General features: G+C 32.4%; 1 protein-coding gene across 9 annotated transcripts in view; it reads left to right on the forward strand.

Moving 5' to 3' along the window:
• LOC118202798 (protein IMPACT-A-like) overlaps positions 1–21183 on the forward strand; it is a 65234-nt gene that overhangs the window by 17584 nt on the left and 26467 nt on the right. For all 9 annotated transcript variants that reach the window (XR_015041398.1, XR_015041397.1, XR_015041396.1 and 6 more), the window contains 3 exons: positions 10577–10696; positions 16972–17024; positions 17109–17171. Coding sequence is in view for 5 of the 9 variants with exons in the window: in XM_035375007.2 (XP_035230898.1) it covers positions 10577–10696; positions 16972–17024; positions 17109–17171 (236 nt within the window). In the remaining 4 variants the exon portion in view is untranslated. The remainder of the gene's footprint in view (positions 1–10576; positions 10697–16971; positions 17025–17108; positions 17172–21183) is intronic.

The following is a 21183-nucleotide window of genomic DNA, read 5'->3' on the forward strand; positions in this document are numbered from 1 at the left end:
AATCCGGAATAGCCAAAGTCCTGACGAGTCCGAATTAAAGACTTTTGACTGTATACATTATTGCAATAATTTATTATATGCATTAAATTATTATTACATATATAAATTGATTATATTATTCATTGTATTATATGTACACAGCATAGAGGTTTGCCGATTTCGCCTGATGCAAAGATTTCTGGTTTCGGATTCCGGTGTTAGAATCACTGCTGCTGTAAAATTTAAACAGCTTTTCTTTATTTTCCCGTATATCATACACAGTTGTGTTGCAATTTCATACCATTCTGCTATAAATCGAGGAGTAGCACTTGATCCCATTTTTTGCAGAATTTGCACTTTTTGCATTACCGTCAATGCAACCTGTTTGTATTAAAAAGGGCTGAAATTAAAAATATTCTTAATTTATCCACAAAATATCCAGATTAAAAAAAGGCAGCACTAAACAATCTCATGAAATGAAATGACAAAGCTCAGAAAATACAACAACGTGAATTGTGAACTTGAACAAAGAGTTGAGTGAATCGTCTGCTTTTTTACCTCAATGCAGATTAGAGGGGGAAAAAAACCTATCTTATTTAAAACTTTTTTATATTAATAATTTGGTATTTCCGTTTTGACTCATTATTATTCTGTAATTATGACATCATTATTCGGTAAGTATTTTTTTCTTTGATATTTCGTATTCAATGTTGCAGTTTCTGGAACCTATAAACTGAATATTTATATTCCTAGAGGCAACGCGGATTTCAGGTCGGTGGATTTTCGGTATTTGACTGTAGTTGTTATTAAAATAATGAAATAGTTGGCAATGTTAAAAATGCAGGCTCGAGAGCCACGTATTGCTCTTGCATGCAAAATGTATAGAATTTGATTTTAAGAAAGAGATTTAGGTTTTTCTCAAGTTAATGTATGCAACTTGAGAATTTTTTTTTTTTTTTTTTTTTTTTTTTGTGTGTGTTCAATAAAATTTTCATGTGGTGTTCCATCATTAGCGTTTTCATTTGAGTTCAACACCACACCGATGAAGCATTAACACTACACCACAATACCTTGTTATAGAAGAAACAGTCATTTTAGCATAAATTTGTGCGATCAGTAATTTGGCTGCATTGCTGCGTATCTGCTTGGTACCCATCTCAAACCAAAACATTCCACTTAGATACATCATTAATCTGATGCCAACCTAGCGAATCATTATTTATTATACTTTCCTTTCATCACTGCATGTTTATCAAAACATGACAACTTGAGTAATGACTCATGTAGCGATGCCTAAACAATTTTTTTATGTTAGCAATTGCATAATAAAGGAGTATGGTAACCTTTTACATTGATATTATGCTAGGCGATGATTACAGATTTAAGTTAAATGCACTAAAAAATGTTGATGAGAAAAATTTGACAAAAATTTCTTTCCATGTGCTAAAGATAGATTTTGTTGATATACTCATAGTCCCAAAGGTTACATTTAGGACTATTTGAATTAAGAATAACTGATTTGTTATTCACATAAACCCAGAACCAGGGCTCGTATGGCCGTACTGAGTCGCAGAATTTAGGACCCACAGAAACTGCATCAGGTGGTAAAATATCTAGCGCCGGCCCTCAATAAAGCTTAAGTATGTGTGGGAATTTTTTTATTCAGAACTCTGATAAGCCTTAAGCATGTGCAAGAACTAGACATAAGTATAATAAATAGCTAATACAATTCAGGCTTAATAGTGTCAGTGTGCGATAGAAGGAAGAAAAAATTTAATGGAACAATTTGCCATTAGTCGCCAATCTCATGATGCATAGTCAAATATGTATAGTGAACAATACCTAAATTTGATGACGATAGCCACGTATTTCAAAGGTTTTCGGATATCGCAAAACAAAGGTGAAATTTTCCAATTAACAGATTTTGTAAAAAAATGTGGAGAAGTGGTAATAAATGAAGATGATATAAAAGAAGTTTTCACTGTGATGAGAATGCTTCTGAATCATCAATCAATTAATGAACAGCGAAATCTGTAGTATGGTTCTAGATTCAGAAAATACTGCAACCCATAGTGAAGAAAGTGGCAGAGAAGTTACTGGAAATGAAAAATTTTCGATTGACGAGTTAGTCAGAATTCTTGACACAGCCATTACAGGACTTCAACAATGTAACTAAACAAGAGATTATGTCTGTCTACAGAATTAAAGAGAAAGTATTAGCACACACACACACACACACACACACACAAAACAAAAAAAAACAAAAAAAAAAAGAAAAAGAAAAACTTAAACGGGGGGAGGGTTATGTCATGAGAAAGTGGTATCATGAAACCAAGGACTCGTATGTTTTGTATGCTACCAAGAGTGCTTATGTGCAAGTTTATTAAATGCTTTCAATATGATTATAAAACATGAGAATTTATGCATTTGAGATTTGATGCATGTTTCGTTATAATGTTTTGTTATCTGTCCACAGTCATGAGTTATCATGTTTCATAATAGGGACAAACATTTGTAGACACCCAGTACTATACAATAGCTTCTATTTAATGAAAAAGTCTGTACAAACAAAGTTGATTATTTTTAGGTTACAAAGAGTTGTAGCTTATAAGAAACAGTGCTCTCCAAATATGATGCCTCCAAAACAACAGTGCTCTCCAAAACATCAACACCAGACTTTCACAGCAGTGACCCATCTGCTGCATTTTCTATGCTTTACAGTGCCAAATTTACATATAAGCTGCACAAATTATAGCTTAGGGCCCACTTTCTTGGAGCCACCTCCAAACATTATGCCATATCCCATGTAAAAAAATTGACTTCATTCATTCTTAATCATTTCCCATATCTCAAACAGCTTAGCATCTCATCAAATCTAAATTTGGTCCTGATGCTCTAACACTACTGTGGAAAAAAGGCCGCTGGTAAAGATACTGTTCTACAGTCCTATTCAGCTTACAGTGCAGTTTACTATGTATAAGTTTAACTTTAGCTCTAACTACATCTAGGCCTAAACACTATTACAGACTTACTAAAACTATTACAGATTCCAAAATGAAATTAAACTATTGTGTCACTCATTTGCCACCAGAGATAGCTTCTATAGTTTGAGGCATCGTATTTTGGGAGAGCAATTATGTTTCTTGCCAAGAACTTGTAGTTGCCATTATGAAACATTGGAGGGAAAGTAGTACCTAAGAAATTGGAAAATTACTTTCTATGCAATAGCAACTATGAGACAGAAAGCCATCTGAATTGCCCCATGCCATGAAAAGGCAAATGTTGCCAAACATCCGATCTTCTCATGTCTGTTGAACCTCTCAATTCTTTGAAATCCTCCAGTATTGCAGAGGATGTATTAGAAGTCGCACACCCCTCCGCTAAACAGTTTCATAGTCTCCATCAGTCAGTGTGTCTAATAACTTGGATTCCCTGCTGAATGAAGTGTACAAATTATGTAGTAAAATATTGTTGTTATGTTGATCATACAGCACAAAAAACCTCGACTTCATTGCAATTTTATTTATTTATTTATTTATTTTTAATTTGTAAACTGTCAACAAACAGTATTGGATCTGATTTCCTATGTTATTTTGATTTATTACCAGATTTAAGGAATGAGAAACTTGTTGGTTTAAGAACTTAAAAATATATTTGGTTAAAAAATTGACTAAAAAAATTATTGTAATATCATTGACACACATTTTGTATTCTTTCGAAACAATTTCTTTAAATAGTGTATTAGATGAATTTCTGTCTAATTATCCTTCCTTATTAAAAATTTCTGATCTTAATAAAGTACTAAGCATAATACTATACATCTCACTGAAACATTAGGTTCTTCTCTATCATGTAAGCCTAGGTAGTGGCAGTTCGTGGAGTGTTTAAATGGAGGCTCACAAAACAAATTTTAAAAATTAAGTACTAATTTAAATACACGTAACTTACAGGTTAAAATAAATCTCCATTTTCACAAGATAAAAGAAAACAATGTAACTAAAAGAAAACAGTTTCTTCATAGGTAAAAAATTGTAACATTTTGTTACAGTGGATTGTAATAAAACCATAATATTGGTTACAGTATATCTTTGAATGCTGGTTACAAAATAGCCAAGTACAAGTTTTTGTAAATGAAATAGATTCATTGGCCTTGAGACAAACATATTAATGACATTTTCAATGAATTTGGTCTATTATTTATGGTTTCCCCCCCCCTTCTTAGTAGAGCACTTAGTCTGTCCTCGCTCATAGTGCTTCTTAAAAAAAGTTTTAACTCGTTTTACAGTTGAGAAGAATCTCTCAGACTGCAGCAGTGGTCATTACAGTAGTAACAATAATTAGCAACAGTTTGTAGGTCTCTGAAAACATAGTCTATAGTTTTGTTTTTTTGTTTTTATTTTTATAATTGAAGGCAAGCACCAGTTCTATTTCTGAAATATCATCTTCCATATATTACTCCTAGTTCAGTTTTCAAATGTCAAAACTTTTTCTCTTACTAATGGAAATTCTGGAACTTCAAGGAGAAAAACAAAACAGCGGAGAAACAAGAAATAAAACAAAATATCTCTTTTACATGTTTTATGATAGCACATGTTTAGCTGCTTCAGTTTTACTTATATGAATATTTTTTCTCTTCCTTTTTCTTGAAGTTTCATATGATTCTGATTTCTCCTCTATCACTGTTTCTATTCTCTTCTTTTCTTTCTCTAATGACTGTTGAAAAACATTTACTTGCTTTCTCATAACTGCTGCATCAGTTAATGTTTCCTGAAGTTGATTGTAAAACACTGAAACACATTAACGTGTGCCCTGATATTGTCAAATACTAAGCCAAAACACAAATTCTGAGTTTTTTAGCATACAGAGGTTAGCCTCTGTTTGATTTATTGCTACAGTTTAATAGATGTCTCTATTTTTTCCATGCATTCAATCAGCTGTTTCCTATATTCATACACTGAGTTGATGGTTGGATTGTTAAAATTCCATCTAATAGCTGGGCCCACCAGCATCCGAGCGGTAAAGTCGCTGAACACTGGTAGTTCGGTCCGAGGTTTGAATCCCGCGAACGGGCTGGCTGCATGGGTGTTTTCGTGGTTTTCCTCATGTGTAACGTGTATACGAGCCAGTTTCCCTTAGAAAGCCCTCCATGAAGGCATCCCTTCCCTTAGGCAGATAGCCCTCGAGGCTTTGCCATAATTGAATAACCTAACCTAACCATCTAGTAGCTGAACTATAAGCTATCCTTTTTTATAGGAGTTTTATCTAGAATGGATCTTCTCTGTGGAAAGTTATTGAAAAAGTTAGTGATATCATTTGAATTGGGAGTGCACAGCAATGCACAAATTATTCATTCTGTTAGATATATTGAATAAAAATTTGAACAGTAGCATGATGACCACTCATCACGCTTGCACAGTCGTAGCTCTGTGATATTAATTTCTCGGGTTTGACCACTGCTATTTCCAAACTTGCTCAGATACATTCAGCTGTAGATTTTGCATCATGCCCAGGTGAATTTCCAGATTCTCTACTAGTTGTCCATTACTTAAATCATTCAGAAAGTGACAGCCAACCGTAAATTTGGAAGTGTATCAGTATTCAGTAGTTTCATCTGCTATTACTAAAACAAAACTTACTTTTAAGATTCCGTTTTTTATGTAGTTTTACAAATAGTGAGCATACAATCTAACAAATCATTTTAAATTTCTTTTCACGTTCCTTTAAAAACATTTGCACTAGTGAGATGGGCTTTAAGAGATGAATCAATTTCTGCTGAAAAGTTGATAAGACCTCAGAAAATTCCTGGATTTAATGAACCCTCGTTTTCATCATGCCCTCGAAGTGCAAGCTCAAATGCCATGCAAAGCAGAATGCAATCAGTAATTTTTGTTACAGCAATTATATTATTATTATAACAATTTCTTTGTTATAATGATTTTCAGCAACCTCATCATTTTGTCTTTTAACTTTTAAATGGAGTACACTGTCGAGTCGCTGGTAAATATCCATTTTTCTTGCAAGTTAAATTCTAAGGTGGAGTTTAAATGTGATTGTGAGTATCCATCCCTATTAATTTTTTTGAGTTAGATGTAATAAATCAACATCGTAATTCACGCATCTTAAATCACCATTCTGTTTTGCTAACCGCAGACATACAAAGCGAAACAGCCTGTTGGTTGATTCACATCTACACATCCCTAAATGATTCTCATATAAGTAGGATTTGAATTCTCTTTTAAAATTTCTAGTCTTACATTTCATCACCTGGATGAGGCTTAGCAAAGATATTGCCTGAGAATTTCATTTAAATTTTTTTTCTCTTAAAGACAATATTGAAAAGTATAATTACTTTAGTTCGAAAGTACTGATTTTACGAATTGCTGTCTTAACTGTTACACTAGTGCATAAAAAATGTGTATAAAAAAATAAGAAAATGGGAAATTTAAGTAACCAAATATAGCAAACCAAGGGAGAATTTGGACAAGATAACTGTGAACAGTACATGCTCCTGCACACTGAAGATATGTGAATGGAATTGTATCAGTGATGCCTTTCTCCTTCTGCCCCTCTGTCCAATTCTTTCCCCATAAACTGGTTTTCAAGGGAACTGCTTGATCGCACATACAATTGAGAAAAAACCAAGTGCTCTGTGCTGTAGTAACCTAATTATGTATTAGTGTATTTAAAAAAAAGGGGGAGAAACTCATCCTTCAAACTGAAAGTAATCTGGAACAGTATTTAATATTACTTAATTTGTTAATAAATGTATTTCTCTTTTTTTTTTTTCCCTTTGGAGATACATGTGCTCCATTGTGCACAAGTAGAGGAACCGCCACTGAGCCTCGGAGATTAGCTTCCGAGAGATTGCAGATTGCTAAAAATGAAATCCAAAAAATGACCAATTTAGGCCGCATGCAACTCTCCAAAGTAATTACTCCTGTGCTGTACACATGATGCATCAAAAAAAGGCACAAACGAATGGGAACATGTGGGAGTGCTCAAACAGTAAAGGATTAAGTTCTGTATTCCCAATATTTGTGAATTTGCATGGTTCCAAAGTATTTTATCATACAGGCATCAAATTTTGATGCAATATGTTTAATTTTATGTTGCTGCCCATTTTATCATTTCTTCTCACTACTGTTGAGATAAAAAGACTTATCTTTTCAATTTCATTACTTTTTTCCGGACACAATAATTTAATGACAGCAGTAAGGCATTCCTTGATAAAGGAATGTACGTTCAGAATGTAGCTTTGAGTGCTTCATTTTTTTTTTTTTTTTTTTTTTTCTTACAATGAAGCTTGTGTGAACAATATAGTCAGCTACATCATTAATGTAGGCAGAGTAGCATCCCTGCAGGAGTGTGGAGTCGGAATCGGAGTCAGGCAGATTTTGGGGTAAAAGGAGTCGAAGCTGAAGTCGTTAAAACAGGTCGACTCCATGGATAGTTTGAATTTGAAATTAAATTAAGATGAATTGAAAAAAATTAATGACAAGCTGAGTTATTATTTTTATTTATGGACTGTATACATTAATAAATGGTTATTTTCTATTTTATTGACCTATTAATAAATAATATAAGAGAGGAGGATGGATGTGATATTTGCTATTAGTGATTAAACTGATTCATTTAGTTACAAATCTCATTGGTAAATTTAGGTAAGCATCAATAGCAGCAAGAACTCCTAAAATTGATGCCGTTCTTAGGAAGCGAGCAGGAAAAGGAACAATTATTGATAAAGCAATGCGATAACGAAGTACATATTTGATGATAAAGAGGTTTTTTTAGAAGATATAGATAACCCTAATGTTTCACTAACAGAAAGACTGTGGAATGATCTTGCAGAATTGGAAACTCCTCTTTCTATACCGTATATAGCCACAAAAAAGCTGCAATCTGAAGAATTTACAGGAGCCGAGAATGGGATGTTTGTTCTTTCTGAAATGGAGGGCTTATATCATTTCTTCAATGAAGAAAAGAGAAACTAGCTTGCTAGACAATAAGATCTTGCTGGGTTCAACATATGGAGATCCGAAACACTGAATATTCTTGAATGATGAACAAATTAAAAAGGTAAAGAAAGTCACGTTTGAACTTTCGTTAAGAATGAAATTATTCTCAGAACAATTGGAGAATTCGAATCAGGGCAGTCAAACTGCAGACATTGCAATTGAGTCTCTATCATCCTTTTCCAGTGATGAATTAGATTTTGAGAAATATTTTTGGATAATATTGAAAAGTCTAAGGCAAATCTAAAAGAAGTAGCCCTAACTATAACAGCTCTTCCTCCAAGTCAAGTTAGTGTCGAAAGACTCTTTTCAGCTCTAAAGTTTATCAAATTGGAATGGTCCTCCAACAATCTTGCCGAAGCTATACTGTTTCTTAGAAATAACTAATGCCAGTTTTTCCATGTCATAATAAATGCTAATTAATATAAATAATTTTCTATGCCATCAATTTTTTTATTTTTTCTGTAGCATCTATTACTTCTTTTATATTAAAAAAATAAGCTGTAACCCATGTGTATATGCTTAGCATATATATATGAGGGAGTCGGAGTCTGTCATTCTCCCTACTGACTCCACAGCCCTGCATCCCTGTTGTATGAATATACTCTTTCTTAAATTTTGTATCTTACCTATTCTCACTTGACCTTCATAAGTGTTGAAATTAGCATGGTTCATATCATAATGTCTTTTTAAATGGAATTCTTTCAAAACCAAAATAATTTCCAAACATATCAAACAAAAAGAATCTTCATTTTGCATTGCCACCCTCCAAATATATATATGTATATATATATATAATAAAAATATAAAAATAAATAAATAAATAAAAATCTACTTTATTTGAAATGCACAACTCTCATCATCTACATTTCTGTTCTTTAGTGAAGCTGTCTTAATTAGTAAGTAATCTGGTAGTAGTAATTTGGAGAGAAAGAATTTATCAATATTCTTAAAATATCAAATTTAATTGTTAGTGATGGTTACTCAAGATAAGTGAAATAAGTATCTAATTACCCAAATGAGTTACTTTTATTTTGTAGGTGCTTTATTAAGTTTGCTCTAAAGATTTTTAAGTTAATAATAGACATTGGCAAATGATTCAATTCAGTAAATTTCTCATTACATAACTATGAATAAATCTCAATTGATTTGTTATTCTGAATAAATTTCATTGAGTAGCAATTTTTGTAATTTCTTTTAGTAACAAATTTTCTAGATAAAAATGGGGATTAGTATGCAGAGTATGCGTATAGATTGCCGAAGTGAAACAATCTGAATTCCTTATTGTTCCATAAAAGTTGAACTATTAGTGTAATTTCAATAAAGTATGATTACATATCCAAATTTTAGGAATTAGTTATAAATATGCAATTCTTGGAACCTGTAAAATACTTTGCTTTAAAAAAATAGTTTCTGGGTGGCACACACTGCTTTATTAGACTGCCATTCTGATATTAAAAAATTGATTGATTTACTTCTTAAAATATTTCAAACTTGAAGCATTTAGTTTTTAAACTGATTTTTTAATCTTTTTAAAAATGGTTTAACTTAGTTAAGATCACTAATTATATTACTTGATCATTATGAATCACTGTTCAGAAAATTGATGTATGTATGTGAGAAAAATAAGTAATACAGTATAAAGTCTTTAATCCGGAATGATCTATAATCCAGACCTCAAAGCTACAAACTGTCTGCGCATGCGTAAACGCATAACGTGTTTACGCATGCACGTAATACCTTCATGCATGCGCGTAATATGTTTATGCATGTGCGTTTAATGTATAACGGACGATATAAGCTAAGCTAAAATTATCTCATTATCTATATCAGTTAATGTTGCAGATTGCGTTGTTCCTTAATCTTCTGTTTGGATCCAGATTATTATTTTTTGCAGACTGTTAGAGCAATTTTATAAAAGTAAGCTTGAACTTTCGATTATGTCAAAAAGAGTTTCTGATTCTGGAGCTGCCAAAGGATCTACAAAGCGAATGCATGTTTCGATGTCCATCAAACAAAAAGTGGAATTGCTGCAAAAAATGGATAAAGGCATGAAGAAAGTGACAGAGAGGTTAGTGAAAACGAAAAAATTTCGATCGACAAGTTAGTCGGTATTCTCGGCACAGCAATTACAGGACTTGCACAGTGGAACTTTGCAACTGAACAAGAAATTATGTCTCTTTATAGAATTAAAGAGAAAGTATTAGCACATAAAACGAAGCAACGAAACAACTTACATTGAAAAAATTTTTTAATAAAGTAAACAATTTTTTTTTTTTTTTTGTAAATTTTGATATCCTTTAGATCATAATTGCTCTTTATTTCATAAATTACGGTTTCATATTTTTAATTTTATAATTTCTGCATGCCATTTTACCAGATTTAAATTGATGATGTATAATCCAGAAAAACCCCTAATCGAAGTTTTGACGAGTCCGGTTAAAGACTTTGTACTGTATATACCAATAATAAACTGTTTTCGGGGAAAAAAAAGCCCTTAATTCTAAAGCCTTTTTCTAATAACAATTTTATTTGTTTCAGTAAGCTGCCTCCTTCTGAAAAAAAAAAATATATTTTTTTTACAGGCTGATGAAATACAAGCTTTATCTGCTATTTTTGGTGATGAATGGCTTATTGAAGATGATGAGCAAAGAGTTTATAGCATTAAAATAAGTAACAGTTCTGGTAATACAGTGTATTTGCAGGTAAAGTTATATTTCACAAGAAGATATGAGAGCATCATGAATTTGCAAATTTAATCAATGTATTGCTGAATATGTATTAATTAATTTTATTGAAATGAAGGCTTTATCAGAATGAGAATAAGACTGTGAATTTGTGCTTTCTTCTTTATCATTATGCTGATTTTAATATTTTGATATTCTTAAAAGTTTATGTATCTAATTTAAAGACTTTTGCTATATTTTTTTAATTTATCTTAAATTTTAATTGCTATAATTTTTTAAATGAGAACTGTGCAGTAAAATTTGTTTTAACTATGCAACTTCAGCGGCATGCTTAACATTTATCTCTAGAAGAAAAATTGGTACTTGTGTCTTATCTGAAACTAGGGGTTTTAGTAGGTGCTAAGGTAACTTTGGCAATCATCTGAATATTGCTTACTCGAGCTACTCAAAGGTAATTATGTATGGCTGCCTTAAATAAACTGTATTGCTGTATATGTAGGATATGGCTTATTTCAAACGAAATTTGCGCAATATGTTTGTGCTTTGAATATAGCCCATGCACAACACGTTTTCTTCAGTATCTGTTTCAATGTGTGGGAATTGGAATATTCTCAACATTTTGACCATATTGTATTTGTAATTTTAAAGAAATTACCTCTGTTTTACTGTTCTATAAGTTTCAGAATCTTGGGGGCGGGAAATTGCAAACACCTTAAAAATAATGCTGAAGCCAATATAAGAATAATAAATGTGCTGGAGACAAAAATTTATTTGTAAGTTATTCCCCCCTTTTTTGGGGGGGCACCTACTGAAATAAAACTTGTGTGTGGATGGAATACAAGTACACACACACACACACCAAAAAAAAAAAAAAAAAAAAAAAAAAAAAAAAAAAAAACCTTGATATTGTATTGAAAAGATTTTTTTTCACTTATCTGTTTTTGCATTTGATGAATATTTTTCTCTGTTGATTTCATTTTAACTTTTTCCAAAGGAAAATGATAGTTGTAATAGTAAAAAAAAATCATTGCATTTGTACAGATTTACTATTACATATAAATGTTACATTTTAATTACCTGTTTGTTCTGAAAGACCTTTAATAAAGCACTTAAAGGTGGGTTTCTGTTTTTTTTTTTTATTTTGAAGAAAACTTCGTGTTGATCACTTTAAGAGTAAATTCAAAGCAAATGTTCCACTTTATGATTTTGTAACACAGTATTGTATTTTTGTAAAAATTTTAATGCAGTTCCTCCTATTTTAGGCAAACCCCAGAAGCACATATTTTAAAATTAGTTTTAAGATAACAAATTTTTGGGATTTTTCTGTTAATTATTAGAACTTGGAGTGCAACAAAAAGAACTCATTTAAAAAAGAGAGAGAGACGATGTTGCATGTTCAAAACAGAAGAACTATTATGTCCATGACTGCCAGAGTTTGGCTAATTTTGAAAATTCGATAACTTCTTCTAAGGCAATTGCCATAATATATAAATACCATAATGAGATGTTGTCAGCAAAGAACAATATAATCTACATATATGGAGTTAGTGGAAGAATATAATAGCAATAGAACTATATACAGTCAAAAGTCTTTAATCCGGATGTCCATAATTCGGACCTCAAAGCTACAAACTTTCTGCGCATGCGTTGACGCGTGCGCATAATACCTTTATGCATGCGCGTAATACATTTATGCATGCGTGTTTAATGTATAACGAACGATATAAGCTAAGCTAAAATTATCTCATTATCTATATCAGTTAATGTTGCAGATTGCGTTGTTTCTTAATTTTCTGTTTGGATCCAGATTATTATTTTTTGCAGACTGTTAGAGCAATTTTATAAAAGTAAGCTTGAACTTTTGATTATGTCAAAAAGAATTTCTGATTCTGGAGCTGCCAAAGGTTCTACAAAATGAAAGCATGTTTCGATGTCCATCAAACAAAAAGGGGAATTGCTGCAAAAAATGGATAAAGGCATATCCTTTGTTTCTCTAACCATTCCGAAATCTGTTTATCAATTTCGCGCTGCTGTACGGGGGGGGGACATCGCAGTATGCAATGAACTGGAAGTTGATCTGTCAGCACTATCCTTATCTTCAGGGCAGATGTTTTTATTTTATTCAGCTTATAATTCCTTACCAAATGGAGTATTTTATCTCGATGTACTCCGTCTTTGATATATTTAAATGAAATTCCTCATCATTATAAATATCACGAATACACATCAAATAGTTTTCTGGTTGCCATTTTCTAATTTCGACTATTGCATAACGTATGCTTTATGCATGCACGCGTTGAAAGAAATGTTTAATAAAGTAAACAAATAAATATTAAGCTTTTTTTTTTTTTTTTTTTTTTTGTAAATTTTGATATCCTTTAGATCATAATTGCTCTTTATTTCATAAATTACGGTTTCATATTTTTAATTTTATAATTTCTGCATGCCATCTTACGAGATTTAAACTGATGATCTATAATCTGGAAAACCTGATAATCTGGAGTTGCCAAAGTCCTGACGAGTCCGGATTAAAGACTTTTGATTGTAATATAAATTGTATGTTCAGTAATTTTTCTGGAACTCGTATACCATTCAGCCACCAATGATAGAGTCCATGTTGGAAACATTTTAGGAAAGTCTGAATCCCATTTTAGGGAAGAAAGGGATGTTTTTTAAGAATTCCCATCCCATATGAGTACTGACATTCTTTTTTTAATAATTACTGGAAACATTTTGTCAGTTTTCGTGTCTTTTTGTGCTTTTTGGTTGCTTGTGTACTGTGTGATATATGAAAAGGAAAGACTGCAGAAAATCTTATCATCTGTGGTGCATCTTCACAAACCTGACTACCTTTCTTTGTGAATGAATTGACTTTTCCACCCATGGACAGAAGCAAGAGTGGAAATCAGCATGATATAGATAGGCAATATTTACCAAACTGGAATATTTCTCATTATTTTTTATAAATAACGAATCCATTTTTGTTTTACAAAAATTATGATAAAAAAGGATAATAGTAAAATGATGTTTAAATTAGATGAATATAGAGGGTGTGTAAAAATTTATATCTCAAAACATATTTGTATATTAATGTTGTGTTACAGCTTTATATGGGTAAGAAAAGATTGTGTTGTTCAACATAGCTGACAATGTGTTTTTGCAGTATTGTATTGTGGCTATAAGTCATATAATTTCTAAAACATATTGAAATGTCTCGTATGCAAATGTAGGAAAATAACACTTCTCTGACTCCAATAGAACCAATATTTTATTCCTTACGAAGTTATAGATACTTATTCATAAATTTATTTACATTTTACATGCACGTTGAATCGTGTGATAGAAAACCGAACTTTGTTTACTTCGTTCTTTGCGGATACTAGAACGTGTTGCCGTTCCACCTTGACTAAATTAGAAATTGACGGAACTGAAGTGACACTACACACCCCTTTCCTAGTGACAGCGATCATGAAAGATAGTCTTTAAATTTCTATTAATATTAAATCGAAATTTGCATAAGAACAGTAATTTATTCATGTTGAGCGGAATGTGTGTTAATAGCATGTTAAATATTCATATATACTGCATCTGCGGAACTTTAGGTATTTCAATACTGTGACTTGTACAGGTCTCTAAATTTTGCCGATATATATATACATAATATATTATTTTTGCAGATATATATTAATATATATATTATACCATATTGCTAAAAAAAACTAAAATGGTGTTGATTTTGCATGAAATATTAAGTCAAAACAGATGCTGCAAAATGCAGGAATAAAGTTGATGTTATCCAAAGCAGAATTTGATATACAGTAAGACCCCGCTTAACACTGTTTCGTTTAGCGCTGTTTCGGTTTAGCGCTCTTTTATTTCAACCTCGGGATTCCCTGAAATTCCTCGCAGCATGAACAACGGGGATTCCTCGAAATTGTGCGCAGCGGTAGGTTTCCAAATAACATATCCGAAACTTTGTAGTTATGTTTCTTGTTTGGTGCGGTGAGGTGCTGTACGGAAGCATTTTTATCATTTGAGACATTTGTTGACATTATAAGTATAAATTTACATAATACTATAACGATTAATACAGTGACAAATATTATAATCTTTAGTTTTTATCATGGGTGATAATAAAAAGCAAGAAAAGAAAGCAACCAGAAAAAGCATTTCATTGGAAACTAAAATGCAAGTGATTAGAAGATTAGATTCTGGTGAACGTCAATCTCAAATTAGTGCTGCATTGAATTTGGCAACTTCAACAATAAGGACAATTCTTAAGAATAAAGAAAAAATACTGTCATCGGCAACTGCAACTATGTCAAGCTCTGCAACTAAAATTACCCGTTCTAGAAGTAACATTATAGAGGAAATGGAAAAACGATTGTCTGTATGGATTGACAACGAAATTGAATGCAATATGCCATTAAGCCAATCTATCATAATGCCTTCTTGAAAAAAAATGCAGAAAATTGGAAACACAGAATAGACTGAATGATCTGACTGGCTTAGAATTTTATTTGTTTTTATAAATATATTCGTTTATATTGCTTTTATTTTTGTAAGAAATAAATGTTTGGTTTTATTTTTATTAAAAAAACATTATTAAATTTAATACCTAACCAATTTTCTATCCATCTTCCCCTAACTCCATTATTTACATGTTAAGATAGCCTCGTTTAGCGCTGTTTCACATTACGCTCTACTTTGATGGAACGTATCCCCCGCGTTAAGCGGGGTCTTACTGTACTTCTAAAAACAAGAATTTGAATAAATTTGCTTATTTCTTTTTCAAACAAGGAAAAAGGCTTTTGCTATTATTCTTGCTCAGATTTTAGACCCAAAAGAAACAAATATTTAGTAGTCTTGGAAGTGTAGGTTGGGCAGATAGTTCTTCAATGGTATATGAAAAAAGTATATTAAGTAACTGTAATTGAATACAGAAATTAAGTGTTGTGCAAATGATTTTGCATCTGTAGTTTATGGGTATAAAAATTATTTCGAGTATTTAAAATGCAACTTTTTATTTTTTCACATTAAATTAATGGTTTTTTTTTAATTTTTAAAAATAGATCAATACATTTTAAAATAAATTAATTTAAGCATTTTTCTTCAATTTATTCTGCTTCATAAATTTAGACATAAATGTAATGAAACTAAGATCAGTAATTTAAAATTCAAACTTTTTACAATTGCCATCGAGTAATATATTAAGTCTCGACTGTTGTAAAATGCAGGTACTGCTGAATGCTGGTGCCTAAAAATTCTGGATAATGAGCATAAAAAGACAATTCATGATTGAAAAGCCAAATGAAAGGAAGAAATTTCCAATCTAAAATTATATAAACATTTGTCTTATTTGGTTTTAGATTGAATATCAAAAACCTACTTTTAAAATGTTATATTTAAAAAAGAAAAGAAAAGGAGAAAACGTTTCAGTCAGAAAAACCAGTGTATTTTGTAGGCCTTGAATACGTCAAAGTTAGACATTTGATTTGATGGTAAAATCCCATCTACCATTAAACTTAGCGGAGAGGTCACCAAACTGCACCAGTCATTCCAGCAGAAGTTTAAAGGAACAGATCATTCTTTACTCAGGTAGATAATTAACATATATAAGTTACTGATATAGCACATAAAAAAAAACTGAAATCATGTATCGTAATTTTTCGCATTCATTCCCCATCGATCATTCATTTTTGAATAAAGTCACATCTCGTGCCCATTAACTCGCACATTTCTTGATGTCAGGATCTTGTAACTGAAAATACTTCACTTCATGCTGCTTTGTAGAATGTAGATAGCAAATTTTAATAATTTTTCATAATGTGAGGGAAAAAAAGATAAATAGCAGGTTACTTGTATCTTTCTTTACTAAAACTAATTGAGAATTAATCTAGCTTACATAAAACAAAGGCAAAGCTGTTATGGTTATATTGTGATGTCTCGATTATATATTATTGGTGCACTATCACACTGTTTAGAGATAGTGTGTTGTGTGTGCTTTATAATGGCTTTACAAGTCTTTCATTTGCTTAATTTTTCTGAAGGGGGAAAAGTTTATAAAATTCTACAATATTCCAGTTACTTCAGCTTTTTATTTAGCTGAATGCTGCAAAGTCAGGTTTTTATGATAACACTCTTTGAAGATTATCAGTGTGCAGAAGTTTTGTTACAAACATCTGCATATTTTATGTAGTTATTTATTAGTCAGTTAATGTCCTGAGAAATATTTTTCTGAGCTAAATATTATTTGGATGCATAGAATATCATAATATTTTTCTGATGTTTAGGTAACGCTACCTGAAAGCTATCCATTAGATTCCCCACCAATATATCAGATTAGGTATGTGCCATTTTTTGTGTGCTAGAGTGTATATTTTTTGTATGTATATGTTATATTCAGTATTAAAACTTGAATCTTTTTCAGCGCTCCGTGGATGAAAAAAAATGAAAAGGATCTCCTATATTCTGAACTGGGAGAAATTTATTGGTAAGATTATGCTATAAAATTTTACTTAGATAAAATTTTTTTATAAATGATGGTCAGCGTTTTGATTAAATAGGAGGGAGTTACTATAGGTTTAATTTGTGTAAATAAGAATTTCAATATTTGAAATAATTCCTTGTTTTCAGCAAAAAACAATATGGTTCCATATTTTTATATGCAAAATTTGCAGAGGTTCATTTCATAAAATATTTTGTTTTATTAAATGAATGAAGTGATGTGAGCATCAGTGAGTGAAGATGTCATCTAAAAATCCAATGGCAAATGCTGTTTAACCTAAGGTGAAAACATTATTCGCCTAATCAAGATATTTTTGTTTTGTTCATATGTCTTGATCATTTTAGATGATTCCTGTGATTTCATATGTCTGTGTGCATGAAAAAAGGGCATATGTTGGTACATTGTTTAATATCTTTATGAATAAAAACATCAAAACTTTAGAAATTCCTTCATTTTTAAAAAAGCATAAAATTCTGAGTTGAATGTTTTGAATATCCATGTCATAAATTTAGCATGGGGAAATGCAGTTTAATGAAAAATCTTTAATAACTCTGGTCATGTGGACTTTTGCTAAAGTTCTAATTTTGTTTCTACTGGCTTTCAAAAATTTCTGCATTTTTTACCACTCTGGAAGGTTTATTTATAGTAGTTAATATAATTCAAATACTATACAATTACACACTACATACTTTAGTCGGGGTAGTAATTACCACCCAAATGTATGATTTTCTGCCAATGTTTTGGTAGTTTTTCAAAGCCTTCAGCCCCAAAACTTGGTGACCGTGAGTCCATAAACAGGTCAACCTAATTTCATATGTCCTGTGCAGAATGGAAGATAGCACCAGTAAGATGTAGCTGCAGGTGGGAAAAAGGATAGAAGTCGGAGCGATGTGAGGGCTATGTGGTGTGTAGCATGACTAATGGACATGGCACTAACGTCTAATTCCTTAACAAGCTTTCAAAGGGTTGCATACTGATTTTCTTCCACATGGCAGGCTTCATCAATGGCCATGTTCTCGCAGGCGGGTTTCATCAACATCAGTAGGTCTGCCAGAGTGCTCTGCTTCTTGAATGCCATAGTTCTTGTTCTTGAACTTTTGGTACAAAACCTTCACTGTGTCATATGATACAACATTAGTACCTGGAGCTGTACACATGATTTGGTGACATTCTGTAGCTGACGTTTTACAATAGAACTGGAAGTTAATGGTGGTTTTAATCCGGTAGCATGATAGTTCTATATCAGACACCTTGTACTTAATGATAACGATATTTATTTACAAATTTCACAACACAGTGTTCTTAAGCAAATCTGTTTCTTTCCAATGCCAAAAATCATTTGACAAAATATTATTAAACACGCCAACGAGAACTATTTGTGCAGACAATATTTGCAGTGGCGGGAAACTTTCATTAAAACCCATTATTTAATCATTACACACTCGCACACACGGGACGTAACAGAGTTAATGTTAACAACTTTAATGTGTGATAGAGCATGGCAGAAATAATAATTTTTGTAATATAGTGTATAATGGGATGTAAAATGTGGCTTTAGAAACACAGTAAGTATGAAAAACCTGTAAAACAAAGAATTATTTTAATTACTGATATTTACAAAAAATAATATTTGATATTTACAAGAATTGTTCAAATGAATGATTAGCAGTTGCAATACATGCATCACTACAACAGCAGATCTTGTTTACTAGATGCAGGTTGACCCTTCTGAAAACTTTGCCGCTGGAATTAGTGTTACTGCCACAGAAATACGTGACATGATGAGTGTCTTCCATAATGTATGGCAACACCTCATCATCATTGTGATGCATGTATTATAGTAGGGTGCTCAGTTGTTTGGACAAGTGTTGTAAATATCAAATACAGAGGCTGTTTGCACATTTTTTAGAAGAATTTGCTTTGCTGTAAAACAAAAAATCTTCTGTATGGATTTTTTGAAACTGAAACTATATTTTTGAAAGTATAAATTATCGTCTGCTACTTGACAGTTTTGTTTTCATGCAAAATGTCCCTAAAGAGGCAGTGGATGGAAGGCTATGTTTATGCTCTTTTCAAAGAAAGTTATTCATATCTAGTTATTAAAAATGCTGTGAACACCATGGTTTTTCGATATATAAAGCTACAATAGGTAATACTGTCAACAAGAAAGGAAAAAACATCAATGTTTGCCTTCGAGGAGAAAAATTTTTCCAAAGACAAGAAAGAAAGAAAAAAAAAACAGACTGTTTCAAATGTTGCAAAGGTGTTAAATGTCCTTAATGTTAAAACAAAATCAGCAAAGTCAAAGGAGCATTGCAAAATCATTAAAATGCGTAATGCCAACTGGAAACAGAGTAATCAATGTCTATTAGAATCTGAAGAGGATGAAAAAATATTGTGTTTCTCTTTTCTGATACCAGTTGTTACGTTATTTTCTTCCTTCAAGTTTGTACGTGGTTCGTGTCGATTTGGAGTGAATAACAACGACACTTGATGAAGTATCGAAACACACTTTATTTACCAATATTAATCAGGACAGCTCCAAAATACATTTTTACAGTCGTCGATAAACTACTATAAACACGCTGACACGATCAGCGACACAGCCTCCAGGTTATCAGGCTATCATGGTGGAGACGGCTTCACAGCAAAGCACTAGAGTACAGCTCCTGACTCTACTTGGTCGTTCTCGAAACTCCATGTACTCTCGAGACTCTCCACACTACAACTCGCGATGCACTCGACAACACACAGAGCACAGCTCCCGACTCTTCGATTCAGTCGTTCCCGGAGCTCAACACACTCTCTCGACGATGCACTAACTGCGATACACTACGAGATTCTTTTGGTGCATTCGACGACCCACTCGGCACTCACTGCCCGGCTGTCAACTGGATCAACCTTGCAGGGATCGACTTGCTAGATGAGACACCAACTTGATACTGACTATCAGCTTGCTAGCCAAGGCACTTACACACTAACTGACTGCGGAACAGCAGGGTTTATATAGCTTTCAGCTTGTGTTCGAGCACATTCTGGGCTAAACCGTTAAGAATTCGTTCCAGAAGATTCTCCATCCGTCGATGTCATATCGCCAATTTTGTCGCCAAGTGGGCAATTTCTCGCTAAATGTGACAGCCCTGCCTTATCTTGCCATTTTATGGCAACCCTAAACCTGCTTTGAGGGAAAGTCATCTTACAGTGCCTGGACATTTCGTAACACTACCTCCTCCCAAGGACTGCACATCGCGGGCAGTACAAACCTTGGTCAGATGTCTAATTCGATACAAACAAAACATAATGAAACAAACATAAGGTATAAATAAATAACATAACTAAAAAAAAAAAAAAAAACAGATATTTACACTATGTACAAGTTACATACTCATATTAAACACATCACAATTTTAAATTATACAAATTAAGGTTGAGAATGAATTTCAGTCTCAGTCTTTTCATTAAAATATACCCGGGTCAAACACTTTTCCATTGCAGTTCTCAGACGCATTTCTATTTTGCATATCACAGCCTGAAGATTCAGTCCTTTGAGACTTTTTATCCATAGAAAGATCTGAAACATTTTGTTCACCACTCAAGTTTACTCGCATCATGTGTACAGTTCTTCTCGGTATTTTCACCAGCTGGTACATGGACATTTTCTTCCATTTCCTGAGAACCAGCTCCAAATTATGCATTAGAGTCATGAATAGAACCCGATTCTTTACAAACAGAAGCATCCTGGTTTAAGTTCTTGTCTGCACAACCTGCACTATGAGGCACATACCTAGTTTGCGAAATGAGTGAATTTTCTCGCAATACTGGGGCACTCTGCGTAAGTTGTACATCAGCTTCTTCCATCTCAGCATCACGTGACCTTTCAGATGTTTCAATACTTGCTAACTGCGGCTTGATAATTTCACTATCAATTTTGATGAACTTAACAGTCGCATTTTCATTTTCTTCCACTTCAGGCACTTGAGAATCAAAAGCTTCGTTT

The sequence above is a fragment of the Stegodyphus dumicola genome, chromosome 5 (genome assembly GCF_044657685.1).
Source record: "Stegodyphus dumicola isolate Sdum_Otavi_A_Nest chromosome 5, ASM4465768v1".
NCBI lineage: Eukaryota > Metazoa > Arthropoda > Arachnida > Araneae > Eresidae > Stegodyphus > Stegodyphus dumicola.